Source organism: Heteronotia binoei, chromosome 20 (assembly GCF_032191835.1).
Source record: "Heteronotia binoei isolate CCM8104 ecotype False Entrance Well chromosome 20, APGP_CSIRO_Hbin_v1, whole genome shotgun sequence".
Taxonomy (NCBI): domain Eukaryota; kingdom Metazoa; phylum Chordata; class Lepidosauria; order Squamata; family Gekkonidae; genus Heteronotia; species Heteronotia binoei.
The window spans coordinates 38397933-38419389 of record NC_083242.1 but is presented as its reverse complement, the minus strand read 5'-3'; the positions used below and the strand labels follow the sequence as shown (position 1 = coordinate 38419389).

The following is a 21457-nucleotide window of genomic DNA, read 5'->3' as shown; positions in this document are numbered from 1 at the left end:
AGGTGTCGAGCCCAACACAGAGAGAGGGGCCGTTCTGTGGGGGTCTGGGGCAGATCCAACCCTTCCAGGAGCAGGGGAAGGGGCAGGCGAGGAGAGAGGGGGGCCAGGAACGAGAGAGAGGAAGGCCTGAGGCTGGGGGGAGCTTCCTTCTGTCTCAGGACCCTGGCAGGAGGTGGCTCAGGGGAGCCCCCCCAGCTCTCCCCCCCCCCCCCGTCCAGTCCCGGGAACCAGCCGAGCGAGTGGGAGGGTGGGGCGAGGTGAGTCAGCCTGCGCTGGTGACCTCCGGAGGCAGACTGTTGACAGAGCGGGAGGCTGGCAGAGAGGAGGAGACGGATGGATTCCTTGTGTCACTTCCCAGATGAACTCATCCTGGGCAGCGGCAGCAGAGGAATGGAGCAGAAGGGCCTGGGGAATTCTCAGCTGGGAATGACGGAGGAGGAAAACAGGGCAGGGGGGGGGGGGAGAAGGGGCTTGGCCCCCTGTGAGGCAGGCGCAAAGCGATCCTGGCCCCATCATGCTTCTCACTTGCCAGTCTCGCCCCGCCACCATCTAGTGACATAAGGGGGGGCATCTTCAGTGTGCAGGGCCCATGCACCGATCTGGGCCAGAGGAGAGGCGTTTCCGGAAGGCCCCAGGCGGTCATCCCCTGTTGATGGGGGGGTCTCTTCCTGGCTGACCCACAGCTGCTCGACTGGGCAAGAGGAGGGGAGCACCCCCCCTGCAGGAGGCCGCTGGCTGGGCCCGGATGGGGCTGCTGCTGCTGCCTTGGTGTGTCTCAGAAGAGAAATATTTGGAGGGGGGGGGGAGCCAGGGGCCAACAGGATTCTAGGGCAGAGTTCCCGGCAAGGGCCGAGCGCCTGGCCTGTCTGCAAAGCCACCAGAAGGGAGAGGGGGCTCTGGTTCCGCAGGGGGTGGGGGCAAAAGCACTTCAAGGGAACACACTGCCCCCCCCCTTCCTTCCTTCTTAGTCCTCAGCAATGCCAGGGCCATGCAAAGAGCCGGGGCAGGGGGACACACAGCCAGCAGCATCCTTCCCCCCCCCCTTTCTCACATTCACAAGCCGCCACATTTGGCACCCTCCTGCAGCCTGGACTGCCCCAGGACACGCAGAACTGCCGATCCAAACTTACGTCGGAAGAGAGATCTCGTGGCCCTTCTGTGGCTGCCCTCCTTCCCCCCCCTTCCTGCCCACCCACGGCCCTGGACAGCCCCCTTGGCTCATCTCCTGGCTTGGAGGAGGTCGGATTGTTTCTTACTCCCCCGGCCTGGGAGGCAGACAGAGGGGGGAGGCAGCGGTGACCGACTCTCCCCCTCCCCCGTGAAACTGCAGCACTCCCGCCTGGCTGGCAGAGGCGGCTGCCCAGAAGGGAGCAGCTGAGGAAGGGGAACCAGGCCCTAAATGCCCCCCCCCCCATCAACTCTGAGCCTAGGGCAGCTTTGAGAGGGATGCTGGGGAGGGAGCAGAGGCCCACCCTCGCTTCAGCGGCCACAATCCCAAGCCCTCGTTCTGCACTGGCCATTGAAACCCCACTTTGCACAAAAGCTCCTGGCCTGGACCAGCCCCGCCTGCCGGTGAGGCCGTCACGTGGCTCTTGGCCAGCATCCCTGCCGGGGTCTGGTTTCCTCCTCCCCTCCCTCGCGGCCAAAGTCCACAGCATCGCCAGCCAGTGCCAGGTTGCAGCCCTCCTTGCTGCACACGGCCAGGCCCAAATTCCTGGCCTCTCGCGCTGGCTGAGAAGGGGGAGTGTGGAAGGGGCGGGGGGGGGCTGTGCTGCCTTTGCTTACTGGCTCTCTCCTCCTCCTCCTCCAGGAGAGAAGCTGAACTCCCAGCCTGAGCAGGGGTGGGTCCGTGGGGAGAATCGCCCCCTCTCAGCCCTCTCCTTTCCCTCCCTGCAGGGTGGGCACCATGCAGTGGCCTGTGCTCTGTGCTCTGCTGCTCTCCCCGGTGGGACTCTTCGCCCAGGGCTGCCCGGCCAACTGCCAGTGCAGCCAGCCCCGCACCGTTTTCTGCATCTCCCGGAGGAGCCAGACGGTCCCGCAGGGGCTGCCCCCGGACACGGCCCACCTGTACGCCTTCGAGAACGGCATCCGCTCCCTGAGCGAAGACAGCTTTGCCGGCCTGCCGGCCCTGCAGCTGCTGGACCTCTCCCAGAACCAGCTCGCCAGCCTGCCCCGGCACGTCTTCCAGCCACTAAGCAGCCTCTCCAACCTCGACCTCTCTTCCAACCAGCTCCACGAGGTCACCAACGAGAGCTTCCACGGGCTGTGCTGGCTGGAGCGCCTCTACCTGCACCACAACCAGATCCGGCGGATCCACCCGCAGGCCTTCGACTCCCTGGAGCGCCTGCTGGAGCTGAAGCTGCAGGACAACCGGCTGCAGGCCCTGCCGCCTCTCCGCCTGCCCACCCTCCTCCTGCTGGACCTCAGCCGCAACCCCATCGCTGCCCTCGAGCCGGGCCCCTTCCACCTCGGCAAGCTCGAGGCCCTCAAGGTCGCCGGCCTGCGCCTGGACCACCTCGACGAGGAGCTGCTGCGGAAGCTCCACAGCCTGCACGAGCTGGATGTGTCCAACAACCAGCTGAGCCGCGTGCCGGCAGCCCTGAAGCAGCTGCGGGGTCTGACGAAGCTCAGCCTGGCTGGCAACGCCCGCATCGCCCAGCTGCAGCCGGAGGACTTCCAGGACCTGCCCAACCTGCAGGAGCTGGACATCAGCAACCTCAACCTCAACCACCTCCCCCAGGACTTCTTCGGGGCCTTCCCCCGCCTCAAGGCCGTGACGGCCGCCGAGAACCCTTTCAACTGCATCTGCCAGTTGAGCTGGCTGGTCACCTGGCTCAGCAGCAGCAAAGCTGCGCTCCAAAGATCGGAGGAGACGCGCTGCCACTTCCCTCCCAAGAACGCTGGCCGGCTGCTCCAGCATCTGCAGTATGCGGACTTGGGGTGCCCGGCTACCACCACCACCACTGCCGCCTGGAAAGCCACCAGCTCCCGGCTCCTCACCCCTACTCCCAGCAGCCGCCACGTCCCACCGGAGCCCAGCACGCCCAGCCCCACGCCCAGCCCGGACAGCTCCACTCTGGCACCGGCCACCACTCCGGAGGGCCACCCCAGTCCCGAGGCACGCCTCTGCCCACCCTACGTCTGCCTCAACGGGGGCCTGTGCCAGCTGGATGCTCACCAGCGCCTGGAGTGCATCTGCCTCGTGGGCTTCTCGGGCACGTACTGTGAGACCAAAGTCCCGGTGCCAACAGTGTCAATGGTCCCCCTGGCACCAACACAGCCCCAGCCGATTGCCGTCAAGCACGTCGGAGGCACCTCCTTGAAAGTGGACCTGCAGAACTACATAGAGTCCAAGAGCCATCTGAAAGGGATCCGGCTCACTTACAGCAACCTCTCCGGTCCCGACAAGCGGCCGGTCACCCTCAACCTGCCCGCCACGCTGGCCGAATACACCGTGCGGGAGCTGCGGCCCAACTCCTCCTACCACATCTGCATCGGGCCACTGGGGAACAAAGCCCACGAAGAGGACTTCTGTGTGGAGGCCCACACCCTGCATCTCACCCACCAGCAACATGCCCCCGTCACCCAGAGCAGGCACCCCAGTCTGACACTCGTGGTGGTGCCCGCCGTCCTGGCCACGCTGCTCGTGGCTGTGGCTGCAGCTGCCCTCTTCTACTACGTCTGGAGGCGGAGGCGGCAGGGGAAAGCCCGGCCCTCCCTTGACACCAGCTCTGGCCCGCTGGAGCTCGAGGGGACAAAGGCCTGCCTCGAGAACGGAGGCCTGGTCGGACACAGGGTGAAGTTGCCAGGGAAAGCAGGGACACCCCCCAGCGCCCTGGACTACGAAGTGCCCCTCATGGAGCCGCAACGCACAAGCGCCTCCACCCCCCGGGCGCTGAGGCCTTCCTACTTCTAGGCTCGAGAATGGCATTGCGATTCGAGAGCTGGCTCCAGAACCGGCAGTGTGGCTGGGAGGCCGCTGGAGTGGAGGCTAGCCTGGCAGGAATGAAAACCTTTCGACGGGTGATGCATGGCATCCCAAGAGAGGTATCCAGTTAGGAGGCAGAAGGACAAAGGGCCTCTTGTGGTCCTTGCGGAGCCCCCCCGGGGGCCAGGGGCCTTGGCCGCTGCCAAGGAGGCAAGAAGGGTCTGTCTTCCTGTGGCACAGGAGCCTCTTGCCAACTCCAGCCAGGCCGCCCAAAGGCAATGAAGGAATGGGGGGGGGGGGGCGGCAAGAGGACAGCCTGACGGAGCTCCCAGGCTGAGCTCCTAGGGAAGAAAAGCTTTCAGGACCTGTAGAGAGTATTTATGGCATGGCCAGATTATGTTCCCATTTCTTCTGGGAAATCGCTTTTCTAACACAGGTTGAGGTACTTCTCCTTTTTGTTAAAACCAGACCATAAATGCTTTTGTACGAAATCATAACAATGGTGGCTGTGTACAGTTTGTGTGTGTGTGTGGCGGCACTGGGGGCAGGGGGGGGTGGGAAGAGCTGGGAAAGGATTGTCCTGAACGTGTGGAAGACAGCAGGGCTCCTGGGAGAGAGACACAGACAAGGGGGGGGGGGCTGAGGACAAGTCCTACGGCTGCCTTGGACATGCCTAGGGGGAGATGTCAGGACCAACGTTCCCTCTTAAGCTGCGGAGTCTTGTGAGCAAAAATTGTACTTCGTGAGCTACTGGCAATAAAGTTGTGAGCTACTGCATAGATTAGTTTGCTCTAGGACCATTTTTCCTGAGCAAAGGCAAAAATGTGTGAGCTGGAGGCTAAAAAATTGTGAGCTAGCTCACGCTAACTCAGCTTAGAGGGAAGATTGGTCAGGACTGGAAACCAGGGCCTTCTGCATGCCAAGGATCAGCTCAAGCAATGAGACGTGGCCCTCCCCTGCCTGGTGTTTTGAGGAAACCCAAGTCAGCCCATGGGTGACCCAAGGGATTGGGGAGGGATCTGGGCATGTGAGATCCCAGTGAAGGCACCCAGTGCCCTGGAGGTCCCAGGGAAGAACCAAAGTAGGAAAGGGGTGGTCTCGGCCTTTATACCCCATCAGAAAGCGGGGGGGGGGGGCGCTGTAAAGAAGGAACTCTGGATGCAAGGGCACCAGAGCAGAGGAGAAATGCTGGGCAGAGGGATTTGCATCCGTCTTGAGGCCAGAATCCAGGGTTCCTATTCAGCCCGGGGGGGGGGGGGGGAGTAGGCTGCATTGTGCTGACCTTGTGCAGGAATTCAAGCACCAGAATGCCTTTCTCTGGGGGCCGCAGTGCCTTCCAAGCAGTCCCTGAGGGACGGCCTCTGTCTGGGGAGGAAGGGTCACGCTGGAGCACATTAAGGCAGCCACAGCCGTGGGGCACGAGCCTCCCCTCCCCCCCCAGGTGCTGAAGAGGGGCTCCCATCCCCTTCTGGCCGCTGGGAGGACAAGGCCCCTTCCCAGGAAGCCAGAGTCTTGCTGGGGCCCACAGCCCAAGTCCTGGATCCCATGGAGCCCAGCCCCACCTGGCCAGCTGCTCCACCTGATGCCCCTGCTGGAATGGGGGATGGGGAGTAGCTGCTGGTGCCTCCAGAAGCTCCTTCCTTCCTTCCCCCTGGTTGTGGCGAGGGGCGGTTCTTTTCCCAGGAGAGCAGCCGTAGTCAGCGAGGCCCCCTTGGGCTTGGCCCTGGGCTGCTCTCCAGGGCAACGGAGGGGCCACGCCAGACCTCCAGCTCTTCCCCCTCCCCAGTTCTCCTGACACATCAAGGGGGGGGGGGGAGCAAGAGCAGCCCTTGGCGGGAGGGGTGAGGAGGGGATTCAGCAGGGACCCTCCCTCCCCCCACCCCGCCTGTGGACTTGCATAAAGGAGGCACTTCCGGGGGGGGGGGGCACTTGGCAGGGATAGCGGGTTTTGTTGGGCAAGTAAACTTTCCGCCACCGTTGTGTCCACAGAGTGTTGGCCGGCAACACTCCTCCAAGTTGTAAGCAGCTCGTGACATCTCTAAGCCCACCCGAGCCAGCAGCAGAGGGTAACTGTGAGCGGTTTGTTAAACACCATGACTAAACGCGCTTGTTTCCTTCTGTCTGGACATCACATTCACTGTCTGGATGGGTTTCTATGGCTGTGGAGGGGACACTCGCTCTACGAGGAGATCTCAGATCTACCATTTGTTTGCAAGGTCGGTTTTCCTCCCAGCCGAGGAAGGAGGAGTTTGGCTTCTGCAAGGGCAGGCCTGTGGGAAGTTCTCTGAGAGCCTGACCCGGCATGCCGAGAAAGGGAAGGTGGTGCGTGAATCCCTGCACAAGGTCAGCACAATGGAGCCTCCCCCGAGGGCCGAATAGGGACCTATTTATTTATTTATATTTATATTCCACTCTACCCCAGAAGAGCTCAGGCGGATAACGTCATTATAAAAACAGTGTAAGTAACAAAACATATATCAATAAAACAATACAACTTGATCATAAACAGTTACAGGTGGTGGCTCAGTTGGACACATGTTATATAGATTAAGAATCTGGCACAGTAAAAAGGTAATTTAATATTACAGCAGAGATGGTGCTGCAGCATAAGGTCGGCTGATGGAAGGAACACCAGACAGAGTAGGACGTCCACTGCCTCAACTAAAGGCCTGGCAGAGCAGCTCTGTTTTACAGGCCCTACGAAAAGGTAATGATTCAGCGAGGGTCCACATCTCTAAGGGGAGCTGATCCCACCAGGCTGGGGCCAAGGTTGAAAAGGCCCTGGTCCTGGTTGAGGCAAGATGGACGTCCTTCAGGTCAGGGATGGTCAGCAGATGGTGTGTGCCAGGTTGTAGTAATCTATAGTGACCTCACTGGAGATGCAAATCTTGCCCCCCCCCCCATTTCCCCTCTGCTCTAATCAAGCTGATGGGGGTGCCTTTGCATCCCGAGTTCCTTCTTTACAATCCCCCTCCTGAACACCTCGCAGATCTCTCAAGTGCTGCTAGGCTGGAATCCATTGTCTACTTGGACTTCCCAAAGGCTTCAGACGAGGTCCTTCACCAAAGACTCCTTGGGAAGCTTCAGCCATCATGGGAGAAGAGGAGGGGTCCTCTTACGAATTACAAGTTGGCTAAATGGCAGGAAGCAGAGAACAGGGAGGGGGGGTACTTGTGACTCTCCTGCCCGGTGCAGAGGGTTGGACTTGATAGCCCTGTGGTCACTCAGGGTGAGCTAGAAACTCTCTGTGTGTTCAAAAGCCCTGTGTTAATATTTCACAAGAGAGCTCTTGCCAAAATGCCAAGCAGACTAAGAGCAATGCTCTCTCCCCCCTGCCCAGCTGAGCTTGAGGCTGGCACCAGATGCCAAGGGGAGTGAGAGGCAGAGGGCACACCGCGTGCGGGGGGGGGGGGAGCCAGGGTCTGTTCTCTTTCTGCAAGCAAGTCGCATTCTACACTAGCAAAAAAAGAGAGAGAGAAGATCCATACCAAGGTAAAGCAGAGTTTCTACCAACAAATCCAACCTCTACAATCTGAACTTGCTGCAAAACCCAGAACCTATTTCTCCGTTTTGCACAATTTATTCTACTCCTGCTAGCCGAAGGGAAGGAGGAGTTTTGGAGAACCTTGTAAGACCACTTAACTATGCCTGACTTCGGAGAGTTCTCCGGGGAGTTGCAGAATTCCTTGCACCAATTTAGGGATCGGAAGATGTCTGCCGTTTTATTCCCCAGTTGTGAAGCGGCTGAATTCTTGCCCCTGGAACCAGCCTGGATAACACAGAGACAGCCCTGGACTGAGTGCCACTGACCACCAGGTCCCAAGAGTTCTAGGAGCACCGGAGAGACCAACCAGCGGTTCAGGGATGAGCTCCTGAGAGTCTGACATGAGTCACACTCCACAAACAAAGGGGGAATCCCAATGCAAGACTGCTGAGCTTCAGCTGGTTCGCAAGTTCACAACATGGAATTCCCAACCCCCAGGGCTGAACAGGGAAAGAGGGTTCTTCTCTCACAACAGATGCAAGTTTTCTGTCTCCCAAGCAGTTCCCCTCTGTTTGAATCAAGCCAGCGACAAGATGCAGGGTGCCTGGGCACCTTTTCACAAACGTTCTTTACAAACACTCCCCCCCCACACACACGCACTGGGACAAAAGGACTCTCTGCTCAGGTCTGGTGAAGGGATTAAGGACTCTTGGAAGCACACACCCGGAAACGCTCCTGGGTCTCTCCGCTGCTCCGGGACTCAAATCTTAATGTCCCCCTGCAGACCAAGATGGCTGCCACCCTCTGAGAGGAGATCACAATAAGAATGCCCCCCCCCCCCCGCATCACTGGAGCAGGTCTCAGGAGGAGCAAAGGGGGCTGGCTGGCTGAGATCAGTGCAGCAGAAGGGTCCCCCTCGCTTTTGGGGCTCTGGAGTAGAAGGCGGGGCAAAGGAGACTTGGGCGGGGGAGGAGGGCTCTGATGGGAAGGCCTCTTGCTCTCCTGGAGCCCCATTCAAAGGCTGTTTACACAGCTGCCTCCGCCCTGCTGGCCTCGGTCCGGAGCTGCCTCCCCCCCCCGCCCCCCCTTGCAGCTGCACATGGGCGGAGGGAGCGAGCGCCACATGCCTTTGATTAGTGGGGGCTTTTCGGAACTTGGATGACGGAGCCAGCCGCGGCTCCACCTAGCTAGCTGGCAACAGGATTCTTTCCCTTTGCTGCTATTCAGGGCGGGGTGGGCGGTGGGGAGAGGCACCAGAGTCTCTCCTGCTGTAGCCCAGCAAGTTTTCAGCGAAAACCAACACGGGTCTCTTCCACACAGAAAAAGACCACATTCTTCTTCCCCAACAAGAGGTATTATAATCCCCATCGTCAAGTACTCGGAAATGTTGTCGTATAGAGGAGGGTGTGGAATTGTTTTCTGTGGCCCCAGAAGGCTGGACCAGAACCAAGGGGTTGAAATCAAATCAGGGGAGTTTCCAGCTCAACATCAGGAAGAACTTCCTGACCCTCAGAATGGCTCCTCAGTGGAAGAGGCTTCCTCCTTGGGAGGTGGTGGGCTCTCCATTTTTGGAGGCCTTTAAATGGCTAGAGGGCCATTGACAGCAATGAAGATCCTGTGAATTTAGGCAGCTCACGGGAAGGAGGGCAGGAAGGGCTGCAGCAGGGCTGAGTTCTCGTGGCCCTTTTTTACGTGTCCAGGGAAAGGCTGATGGCCATTTCGGGGTCAGGCAGCAAGTTTTCTCCAGGGACCCTGGAGGCTTTTGGCTTTCCTGGGGGCATAGAGCAGAGGTCACTGGAGGCCTGGGGAGAGGAGCTAGCAATAGACTTCCTGCACTGCACTGGTGGTTGGGCTCGATGACCCTTGGGGGTGCCTTCCAGCTCTGTGTTCCAAAGTCACAGCTTCCCAGGCAGGCGTGGCACCTGAGGCAAGGCGAACTTCTGGTGCCCCCGCCCCCCACACTGATAACGTCACCGAGTCACATGGAGGTGCCCAATTCGGTGCCCCCAGAAGGCCAGCACCCTAGGTGACCACCTAGATTGCTTAGTGGCAGGGATGGCCCGGTTCCCAGGCTACAGAACTAGTTGTGGGCTTCCCCCTCTTGCTGCACCAGAGCAAGCAAGGAAGATCCGTCTCAGCAAACTGACAGGAGCGGGGTTGGGGGGAGCCAGACGAGAGCAAGAGCCGCGGAAAGCCTTGGCTGAAAAGGCAGCTCTGTGGCTTCAGAGGGAGGGCGGGGAACTGCCCCCTGCCCCGTTTCAAAGTAGTGAGGTGTCACGCTGCAGCATCCTGGTGCCCCCCCCGACTCATGGCGGGCTGCTGCACTCTTGAGGCCCGTCTGTCACAGAGGAGGCAGGAGAGAGGCTCCAAGCGTCGTTCCTCCACCCTCAGTTGCAGGCCCTTCTCAGCGCCCGACCGGAGGGTGACCTCTTTGCCAGGGGCCGGCAGTTGTGCGGCAAGGTGGGCTGGGACTGCCGGGACGTGTTGTCTGCCCAGAGGGGAAGCCACGGAACGGCTGGGCTGGCGGGCAGACGGGCTGACCCATTGAAAGGGCTGGTTGTCAGCCACCCGGCAGATTTTTCAAATTAGCATCCCAAATTCCAGCAAAAATGGTTGCTGAGCAAATATTTTCCTTCTGAGCCACGTGGATTTTCCAACCGCAGCAGGGAGGGGGCGGAAAGCGGTGCCACCGAACGGCAAGACCCGCCCCCCCCCAGGACTCAGGGCCAAAGAGAAGGCCACGAATGCCCCCACTTGACAGCAGCTCAGAGCCCCAAGGGGAGGGGTCAGCTACAGCCCAAGGGGGGGAGGAGGACAAAGCAACTGCCCCCCCCGCCGCACACTCCTCAAAGACCCTGAGTGCTGGCGGCCAAGCAAGCGAGCAGCTGACTCCACAGTGCTGACTCAGCGCCAGCGAAGGGATTTCAGAAATCCCCCAAAGGAAACCAAGATCCAAGCCAGGTCCAGCTGAGAATGCGAATGCCGCCGTCGCTGCTGCTGCAGGGTAGGAGAACGGCCCGTGTGCCTTCCGGACGCGTCTGCCAAAACCTCTCTGGACCAAAGCGCTCTCCTCCTCCTCCCAGGGACGGGAGCTGCCAGGGGTGGCCCAAAGCAGCTGAGCTGCCCAACAGGGCACCTTCCCCTCCCCCACAAGAGGACTGAGCCTGGGGTGTGGGCAAAAGGAGCACCCGCTTCTTCTGTAGGGGGGCAGTGCCTGGGAGCAAAGTCCCTGAAGGAGAGCTTCAGTCCTTGCACAAGCTAACCCTCCCCACCTCCCCACAAGCTGTGTCCTCTGCTGGGGGCCAGTTCCACCACTGCCCCTCCCCACTAGCAGGCCCCTCTTCCGAGCCCTCACAGATGGGCCAGGCTGCCTCCCCTCCCCAGCTTGCATGCATCTCCCCCCCACCACCAAAAGCACTCAATTCCAAATATCTGACCACTGAGGAAAGCCATAATGTGAGCTGCCCCCATCCCTGCTGAGACCCCAGCAGCAGCAAATGCCACACCCACCTCTGGATCTGAGGCACAACACGCCCCCCCCCCCCTCCAGAAGGGCCCCTTGGCCTGGCTTCGGCATGCCACCTCCTTGCAGCCTCTGCCTTGTGCCCATTTGCTCCCCCTGGCAGAGAGGGAGCTCAGCAAACACAATCCCCTCCCCCAAATATGGTGCCGTTCTCCCCCCGCCCCAAACAGCATGGGGGAGACCACAGAGAGGCTTCAGTTCTGGCACGGAGAGGGAGGGGCAGCTGGATGTTCAGAGCAGGCGTTCAACCAAGAAGAAGAAGAAGAAGAAGAAGAAATTGGATTTATATCCCGCCCTCCACTCCGAAGAGTCTCAGAGCGGCTCACAATCTCCTTTATCTCCCTCCCCCACAACAGACACCCTGTGAGGTGGGTGGGGCTGGAGAGGGCTCTCCCAGCAGCTTCCCTTTCAAGGACAACCTCTGCCAGAGCTATGGCTGACCCAAGGCCATTCCAGCAGGTGCAAGTGGAGGAGTGGGGAATCAAACCCGGTTCTCCCAGATAAGAGTCCACACACTTAACCACTACACCAAACTGGCTCTCCAGGCTTGGGACAGTCAGCCCTTTCCTCCTAACCAACAGAAACATCCACCACTCCCTTGTGAAGCCTGGGTGTGCAGTTGAGGATCTGGACCACAAGATGTTTGCTCCAACCTTTTGCCTACCAGAAGAGCCCTGCTGGGTCAGACCAGTGAGGGTTCATCTAGTCCAGCATTCTGTCTCACACAGTGGCCACCCAGTTCCTCTGGAGGGCCAACAACAGAGGAGCTGACAAGAACATCAGAAGAGCCCTGTTAGATCAAGCCAGTGAGGGTCCATCTAGTCCAGCCTCCTGTCTCACAGTGGCCAGCCAGTTCCTCTGGAGGGCCAACAACAGGGCAGAGAAGCCGAGGCCTTCCCCTGAGAAGAACATCAGAAGAGTCCTGCTGGATCAGACCAGTGAAGGTCCATCTAGTCCCAACCAGTTCCTCTGGAGGGCCAACAACAGGGCAGAGAAGCCAAGGCCTTCCCCTGAGAAGAACATCAGAAGAGTCCTGCTGGGTCAGACCACTGAGGGTCCATCTAGTCCCAACCAGTTCCTCTGGAGGGCCAACAACAGGGCAGAGAGGCCGAGAACCGGGTTTGATTCCCCACTCCTCCACTTGCAGCTGCTGGAATGGCCTTGGGTCAGCCAGAGCTCTCTTATCTGGGAGAACCGGTTTGATTCCCCCCTCCTCCACTTGCAGCTGCTAGAATGGCCTTGGGTCAGCCAGAACTCTCTTATCTGGGAGAACCGGGGTTGATTCCCCACTCCTCCACTTGCAGCTGCTGGAATGGCCTTGGGTCAGCCATAGCTCTCTTATCTGGGAGAACCGGGTTTGATTCCCCACTCCTCCACTTGCAGCTGCTGAGATGGCTTTGGGTCAGCCATAGTTTTCATAGAAGCTGTCCTTGAAAGGGCAGCTACTGTAAAAGCACTCTCAGCCCCCCCTACCTCACAGGGTGTTTGTTGTGGGGAGGAGAAAGTAAAGGAGATTGTGACTGCTCTGAGATTCAGAGTAAGGTGGTATATAAATCCAAAATCGTCTTCTTCTTCTCTGGAGGGCCAAACAAATAAGACAGAGAGGCTGAGGCCTTCCCCTGATGGTGCCTCTTGGAACTGGTATTCAGGGGTTCGCTGTCCTTGGAATCACTGTGGCTAGCAGCCACTGATACACGTATCTCTCTATTCACCTTTTAAAGCAGTCATGTGAACGTTTCTCTTAAGTTAGAAAGGGCTTCCTTAGCCTCTCTCTCTGGCCTCCTTTCGGCACCTTGCCCTCCTGGGGTGTGTATTTATTCTGGATAATCCTTGTGCACAAGGAGGACAAAAGCAGCCGGTGGAAGGTGGAGCTGCGGCTGGATGGAGCGGAGCAGAGCAGAGGGCTGTTGTGGAGGGGAGCTTGGAGGGCCGCCTGTCCTTGGCACCCTCCACCGCACTCCCCTCCACGGTTTAATGAGCAGGCTTCCTTCTCTGAAAACAACTCCGTGCCGCAGATTAAACGGCCTGAATTCCCCCTACATCTGTTTTTGTTCTCCGCAAGGGGGGCCGGGTTGGGGGGACTCTGCTCTAGCTCCTTGCGCTGCACTTTTCTCGCTTGGTTGCAGCAGCAGCAGGTAAAGCCAGAACCAGATTTTTCAGGTCCAGGGCACTGCAGACAGCCATCTCGGACAAGTTTGCAAATGGTCTGCAGTTGATTAACAGACCGTTGTGCTCAAAGGGTGTGGGGGTAATGGGGATATGGCGGCAGGCAGAGAAGGAGAGAGGACGGGGAGGTTGCCTGCCCCCCCCCCCAGGTGCCCACTTGGCATCTTGCAAGTACCGAACTGCACATTAGTTGTTGACTCACCCTCAGCAAAGCACTCAAGTCCAGCCCTGAGAAAGTTCAGATGATGCAACTCTCCAGCTACGTCACGCCCAAATCATTTCTTAAAACAATACAGTATTGCACAGACATCAATTTCCCCCAAATTCCTAAAAAAGAACTGTGCTGCTTTTTTTTTACGGCTCCAAAATCCGCCGTCATTTCCCATCTCTCATCACCAGAGCCTATAAATCCGCTCAGCGGCTTCTCCCGGCCAGGCCAGCCCCGTTCAAAGCCCTCCCGAGGCACAGAGCAGCCGGTGCCATTTCCGGCATGGGCCTCTCCCACTGCTTGGCGCGAGGTCTCCCGGAAGGCAGGCAGGCAGGCGGGCGGGCGGCACGCAAGGAACAGGACTGAGGGCCAGACCCACCCCTGACAAACAGCCTTCCTAGCTGCCCAACCCAGGGGAAGAAATAAGGGCAGGCAAACAGGCTGGAGGGCCGCGATGCTAGGCAAGAAGGTCACCATGCTGGCTGGAACTCCTCACTCTCATTCTCAAAAGCCAGGGAGTTTCTACTCCTCAGAACCCTTCAGCCAGAAAAGAGACCGTGCTTTGGTCGGTGTTTCCCAGCGTACACAAAAGGAGTCCCACTGCATCAGCCCAAGGCTCCCCCCAGCTAGCATCCTTTTCCCCACAGCGGCCAGCCCAGGGCCCTGGGAGGACAGCTTGGGAGCCTCTCTGCCTGCCAACAGCTCCCCAGTACCCAACCAACAGGCGGCTTGGGGGATATTTATTCCCTAACTTCCTTTGCCCCAGCGGAGTCCCAAGCCACTGACAGCCTCCTCCTGTGAGGCAGGCTAGGCGGAGAGTCTGTGATGGTCACCTAGTGAGGTTCCATGAACAAGCGGGGATTTGAGCCTGGGTCTCCTGGCTCCTAGCCCAGCACTCAGACCACTACACCATCCTGGGTATTCTGCCTCTGAACTTGTCAAGACAGTGTGCGGTTGCAATAAAAAAAGGCCAACGCCATGCTGGGAATTATTAGGAAGGGAATTGAAAACAAATCAGCCAGTATCATAATGCCCCTGTATAAATCGATGGTGCGGTCTCATTTGGAGTACTGCGTGCAGTTCTGGTCACCGCACCTCAAAAAGGATATTATAGCATTGGAGAAAGTCCAGAAAAGGGCAACTAGAATGATTAAAGGGCTGGAGCACTTTCCCTATGAAGAAAGGTTGAAACGCTTAGGGCTCTTTAGCTTGGAGAAACGTCGACTGCGGGGTGACATGATAGAGGTTTACAAGATAATGCGTGAGATGGAGAAAGTTGAGAAAGAGGTACTTTTCTCCCTTTCTCACAATACAAGAACTCATGGGCATTCAATGAAATTGCTGAGCAGACAGGCTAAAAGGGATAAAAGGAAGTCCTTCTTCACCCAAAGGGTGATTAACATGTGGAATTCACTGCCACAGGAGGTGGTGGCGGCCACAAGCACAGCCACCTTCAAGAGGGGGTTAGATAAAAATATGGAGCAGAGGTCCATCAGTGGCTATTAGCAACAGTGTGTATATATATAATTTATTTTTTTTTGGCCACTGTGTGACACAGAGTGTTGGACTGGGTGGGCCATTGGCCTGATCTAACATGGCTTCGCTTATGTTCTTGAAGGCCGTCCCAAGCAGGTATTATGGCTAGCCAAGCATAGTTCTCTATTGCCTTGTCCAACCTCCTTTCCATCCCTCTAAGCCGGTCGCCATCACCCCCTGCCCAGTGGCAGTGAGTTCCACCAGTTGAGTCCAGGAGGTTGGCCAAAAAAGCTTTCCTGGGGATTCGCCCCCCCCCCCCAAGGGGAAGGGGTGCCAACAAACCCTCTCCTGGAAGCTTGGAGCGGGGGCTTCTGCCTGCAGAAGTGATGCTCTGGATTCTTGGTACTTGGGGGGGCACAGTGGGAGGGTTTCTGTTGCCTTGGCCCCATTGGTGGACCTCCTGATGGCACTCGGGTTTTTTTTTGCCACTATGTAACACAGAGTGTTGGACTGGAGGAGCCATTGGCCTGATCCAACATGGCTTCTCTTACGTTCTTATGTGACACAGAGTGTTGGACTAGATGGGCCATTGGCCTGATCCAACATGGCTCCTCTTATGTGACACAGAGTGTTGGGCTGGATGGGCCATTGGCCTGATCCAACATGGCTTCTCTTACGTTCTTATGTGACACAGAGTGTTGGACTGGATGGGTCATTGGCCTGATCCAACATGGCTCCTCTTATGTTCTTAGGTCTGGGGCACTGATGCTCTGTATTCTTGGTCCTTGTGGGGGGGGGCAGCAGTGGTAGGACATCTAGTGTCCTGGCCCTACTGGTGGAACTCCTGATGGCACCTGGTATTTTGGCCACTGTGTGACACAGAGTGTTGGACTGGATGGGCCATTGGCCTGATCCAACATGGCTTCTCTCATGTTCTTATGACTCTTGGTTTCCTCCCCCCACCACCAATAAAGAACCTGTGTAAAGCCTGGAGGGTTTCCACGGAGGGGGAGACTGGGGGGGGGGGGCAGGTCAGTTGTCACTATTCCAGAAAGAGAGCAGAGAGAAAAGCAATTCAGAAACCAGACAGGGGGGGAGGAGGGGGAGTGAAGTGGGATCACCTGCAACCCATCTCCTTACAGGAAACAGACGAACACTGAGGGGGCAGACTGGAGCCCTGTGGGGCAGCTAGGGAGGGGAGTGGGGGTATGCACTCTTTTGCCCCTCCCCCGGCCTCTGCCATGCTTCCCCCCTCGCACATCTGGGTCGGCCGCCTGCGCCTTCCCTATCTCTTGGCTGCTTCCCCACCCCGTCTTTGGCCTCCTCTCCGTCTCTCGTCTCTCGCATCCCAAAGGTCTGCTGCAAATTAGCCAAGAGGAAGAGGAAACGCTTGGCGTTTGCTTCTGTTGGAAGCGGGGGAGGGGGGAGACACACAAACGCACACACCACTGCTTTCGCCTGCTTCCAAGCCAGGCCTTCAGAGAGAGGGAGAGAGAGAGCCGGCAAGGTCACTTCTGCTCGGTTCAAAGGTGCCTCAGCCATAACAGAGAGAAGCTCTGTAAGGTCAGGAGCTGCAGCTGCTTTCCTTTCACTGGCCCCTCTGGCGAAGCCCCCAGGAAACAGCACCCTCTTGCAGGCAGCCCCAAACACCCTCTGCTGAGCCCCCTCCCCACACCGTCACACCCCTGTGAGGGCACCAGTGCGTCCAACCACAAAAGCGGGGTGTCTGTTCCGGGCCCTCCTGAGCCCACAAGCTACAGCCAGGGAGAGACCCCAGAGCTCTGCCCCAGCCCCTCTGTCCCCAAGGAACCGTTGCTTCCCACACCCCAGTTTTGTTCAGCCCCAAGGAGCAAAATACGCTTTGGCACCAGGCTGTGAAGCTGGGAGTGGGTGGGGGTGCTGGTTGTCATGCCCAGGGGCTAACTTGGCAACCCAGGGGGCAGAGAGATCCAGGTGGGTCAGTCTGAAGCAGGACAGCAACATCTGAGTCCTGTCAGGCACCTTTCAGACACACAATGTTTCCTTCTTGGCATAAGCTTTTGTGACAAAACAGCATGCACACAAAAGTTCACACCCAGAATTAAACTTTGTAGGTCTTAAAGGCGTGTATACACCTCAAAGCTTATATGCAGAATTCAACGCTATGGGTCTTAAAGGTGCCGCTGGATGCAAACTTTGTTCCGTGGGGCAGAAGGAGAGAGAGAGACCACATGTTTGTGTGTGCGTTGAGCTCAACTCTTGCTGCTGAGCCCCAAGCAACACCTGCTGCTCACTCCTCAACCTTCCGTGGGGGACGAGACGCCTTGTCCCAGGAGCCAGAAATGCGAGGGGGCTGGCCGACACTCTCCCGACAACCGGCAAAACACTCAGACAGAACTCCTGACGCGCCCACTCCACCGAACTGCAGCTTCTTGTTCCAAAAACCTCCCAAGGTTCCAGCCCTTCTGTGACGAGGCTTTCCCCACGGCTTCTCTGCTTAAGGATTTCGGATGGGACTCCCAAAAGGCCCCCCCACTTCCACCAACCCCTTCCTGCCAAACGCGGCAGAAACCAAAGTTCCTGTGTGGAGACGGCTGACTGGCAGCATTGGCCCTCTGGGGTGCCAGGTGGCTGGAGAGGGCGGCAGAGGGGGAGGGCTGGGGTTAAGTGGCTCAAGGCCTCTCGCTGGGAGCGAAATGTCTGGGAGCTGCTGCCTGGTTCTGTGCACATATCCCTCTCCTCCCCCGCCCCCAACTTCCTGGGGTCTCCCAAGCAACGGGGCCTCCCCTCCCCCCCACGCAGAACCGACACCCCCTTCTTCAGAGGCCACCTCCCTCCTGCCTTTGAGCAGGCCCAGCTCTAACCTGGATAAGAAAGCCCCCCCCCACATTCCTCCAGCACAGATAGGGGGCCCCACAGCAGCCAAAATAAGCCGAGGCCTGGAATCATTTTCCTCTCTTGCTCCGTGCCCTGTTCTTCCCAGAGAGGGAGGGGGGAGGGGAGCCAGATCGCCCACGTCCAGCTCCTGGATTGAAGAGGGGGCTTATCTAGAGACGGCGGCTGCAGGGAGGCCTTTGCGGCACACGCCTGGCTGGAGAAAAAGGTGGGAGGAAGACCCCCGCCCCAGCTGCCAGGTCAGCAGTCTGGCTGGTTTTTGATGCAGCCAGACTCCCTCCTCGCTGCTCCTCTCTTTCCTCCCCACACATCAAAAGGAGATCCAGAAACCTGGGCTGGGGCCCTGGGCGGGGGTCTTCACAAGCTGCAGAGAGAGGCGGTATGTGCGGGGGGGGGGGGGGAGAGGCTGCCCCAGGTTTGCAGTCCTCCTACTGCCCTACGGAACATGATTCCACCCTTGCTCCAGTGAGAGAAGTGGGGGAGGATAAGTCCAAGGGCCCAGCAGCCACTAGACCTCTGTCTCTCTCTCTCACACACACACACCCCTGCACACCCAAAGAGAGTACATTCCAAGACAGCCTCGCAAAACGTTGCTTTGCTCCTCTCTCCCTACCTGGGGGATGCGTCCAGGGTGACGGAAGCCAGCGAGCCACCGAATGCCCGGGTGTCCCAAAGCCGCACCTCACGTTCCCTCACCTGGGTAAAGAGGAAAAGAGGTTATGGCCTCCGCTACATTCCGGTCCTGCTCATGCCCAACAAAAGACTCTTGTGGGTCTCTAAGATGTTACTGAACTCGCATTCGACTCTTCTGCCACAGATCCTTCAGAGAAAGAAAAGCTCCTGCTGCTCAAAACTGCCCATGCTGCTGCCCACTCCAAGCCCCTCGTGCAGGATGTGTCCCTCCCCCCTCACCACAGCCTGTCACAAGACGGGGGAGAGCCTAGGTGGGATCAGGGTTACAGCAGAGGGGTCAAGCTCACTTGTTGCGAGGGCCGGATCTGACATAAATGTCACTTTGTTGGGAAAGTAACATGAGGTACTGTGGAAATACAAACTTTATGAAAATGATTTCAGATGCCAAATGGCAATAGGCTTGATTAGATTAGATGTGATATGCAGAGGAGGAGGAGCAGGAGTGTGGAGATATCATCATCGGTAATGAGACAGGAAACCTAGATCTCAATTTGGTCCAGGAGGATGCAAAGAATAAATGGACACAAGACTGAAGAAGTGAGCAGTATCCCTCAAAAGCTTATACCCTGCCACAAATTTTGTTGGTCTTCAAGGTCCTACTGGACTTTTGCTTTTTCTACAGCTATGAGAAACCACAACATTCAAAAACCAGTGAGGGGACATTTTAACTTTCCACAACATTCAGTTGCTGACCTAACTTCAAGGTTTCTTCTCTCATTATCAATGGCTGCTGCTGTTATTTGGCATCTGGCATCATTTCACTCTCCAAGCTGTAAAGACAGATGGGCTCACATTCTGGATGAATCTGAGGAAGTGCGCAGTGACTCATGGACGCTCCGTCCTTGCCACAAATGTTGTTAACCTTTAAGGGGCTCCCTTCCCCTAATAAAGAATGTGCAAACTGTGCTGTTAGGTTTCTTTTATTATCTCTTAGAACTGGAAAGGGGGCTCTCTCCACGTGAAATCACGTGTTGCTTTCAGACTGGACAAAATCCGCTCACTGCTAGTGAGGATAATCAGAAGTTCAAAAAGCAAACAGTGGTGGGGGGTTAATGGGAAGAAAGGCAGACAGTGAGGTGTGACAGGAGGGGAGAGAACCACGAGTTGAACTGGAATATATGGAACCATATATTTGGGGAGGGTTAGAGCGTCTGCTTGGTAAGCAGAAGGTCCCAGGTTCCATCCCCGGCATCTCCAAATAAAAGAGGTCCAGGCAAGTAGGCGTGAAAAACCTCAGCTGGAGACCCTGGAGAGCCGCTGCCAGTCTGAGTAGACAAGACTGACTTTGATGGCTCAAGGAGGGTCTGATTCAGTAGAAGGCAGCTTCATAGGTTCATATGTACTTAGTCATTCTGGACTTGCTGCCACGCTATGGCAATCTGGGGCCCCTTGGAACATCTAACATTGACTATCTAGCCATACCGCTACCATCAAAACTTAACTGCATCATGAATCATTGTACTAGCATCTATTGTCATATTGTTTTAACTGATATTTTAATGCTGGTTTTATGTTTTATGTATTATCGATGTTTTTATCTTGTTTGGTCATTTTTTTGACCCTAACCTGTGAGCCGTCCTGAGTCTGCCTTCGGTGGGGAGGGCAGAATATAAATAAAATCAAATTAGTCATCTACTTCCAGTCATTAAACCATGGAATCCAATCCCAGTGTTGAAATTTCACAATGGGGTCTTTTTGAAAGAAAATAAAACCCCAGCTAAGCACATAGAAATCTAATCTTTTTTTTAAAAAACTTTTCAGAAAAAGTCAAAATAATCTGCCTTTAATTCCCCTTATCCCAGATGCATCTCTTTCCTCTGCCCTCTCCTTTTTATCGTGTGTGTGTGTGTGTGATCAGGACTTGAAGAAAACAGTAGAGCAGGGCTTGCCAGAAGAATCTCCCCCGCCACACCCCCCCCCCCAAAGTGTGCCTGCACAGGAAAACTTATAACTGGAATAAAACTTTGGTGGTCTTGAAAGTGCCATGGGACTCCCTTTCCTTGCCTCTTTCCTTCCACCTCCCTCCCTCCCTCTCCAAACGAGGGAAGACAGAAACAGCCCCAGTGGAGGAAGCAAGAAGAGAGCGGGTGTGTGTGTGTGCTTTTCTCTGGTCCATGCGGGTACACTCTCTTTTTCCTTCCCCCACATTTCCTCCCCAAATAAAGGAAGACTGGCTTGGCAAAGCAGTAGTGCCAGTGGAGGAAACAAGAGAGCAGGAGGAGCTTTTCTCTGGTGCGCATGTGCGCTCTCTTTTTCCTTCCCCCTCAGACAGGCTTTTCCACCCAGCAGCAGTAGCAGCCAGAAAGATGCAGAAGACAGTCAGTTGCCCCTGGGATGGATACCAGCCTTGCAGGGGCCGGATACGGACCACCAGCTGCACATTTGACACCTTTGATTAGTGTGTCAGGCTACAATCTGGGAGACTCAGGTTCAAATTCCCTACTCTAGCATGTAAGCTTGCTGGGTGACCTTTGGCCAGTCACCCGCTCTCAGCCTCACCTTCGTCACAGCAGAATCGGGAGAACAATCAAAGCCATACTGGGTTCCAACCGGAGAGAGGGGCAGGGGTAAGATCAAGAATGGCACTGAAGGGAGGCGGGCATCATACCTGGTTGAACCCGATGGAGAGGAGGGAGCCGCTGGAGTTCACCCACAGCAGCCGGGAGTCTCTGCCGTTCTCGTGGGCCTGGATGCTCTGCAGGGCGGAAGGGAAGAGAGTCAGGGGTTCCCGCAGCCGGGAAAGGCCAGCACCACCTGCCGTCTCCCACCCCCACTCCCCTCTACAGTGGCCTGGAAGGCAGAAAGAGGCCTGTTCCCATGACCCCTCTTGGGAGGACTTCACCAACACGCCACAAGAACCAGCGTCAAAGAGCTCCCTAGAGACAGGGCCCCCCAAGGCCGAAGAAGGAACCACCAGTTCAGGCCACTTGCTCAAGTATCCCCCCCCCCGCCCCCTTGGCAGGCATTTCCCCATCACACCCCTCTGTTCCTAGCCTTGGCTTCCCAGGAAGGTCAGGCTGCCAAGGGGAAAGGAGGACAAGAACAAAGGGGGGAGGGGTTGCGGGCTGCTGGCCTCAATTCCTTCTCTTGAGGACGCTGGTCAAA

The 21457-nt window shown here is 57.2% G+C and overlaps 2 protein-coding genes across 2 annotated transcripts in view; one reads left to right on the top strand and one right to left on the bottom strand.

The window, feature by feature from the left end:
* CORO7 (coronin 7) overlaps positions 1–21457 on the bottom strand; it is a 65617-nt gene that overhangs the window by 23847 nt on the left and 20313 nt on the right. The window contains exons 8-9 of the mRNA XM_060260658.1: positions 20961–21047; positions 18273–18355 (exon numbers count right to left, since the gene is read on the bottom strand). Of these exons, the coding sequence (XP_060116641.1) occupies positions 18273–18355; positions 20961–21047 (170 nt within the window). The remainder of the gene's footprint in view (positions 1–18272; positions 18356–20960; positions 21048–21457) is intronic.
* Positions 1907–4425, top strand: VASN (vasorin). The gene has a single exon (XM_060261047.1). It carries the CDS (start codon positions 1907–1909, stop codon positions 3914–3916), a length of 2010 nt encoding a protein of 669 aa, XP_060117030.1. The 3' UTR covers positions 3917–4425.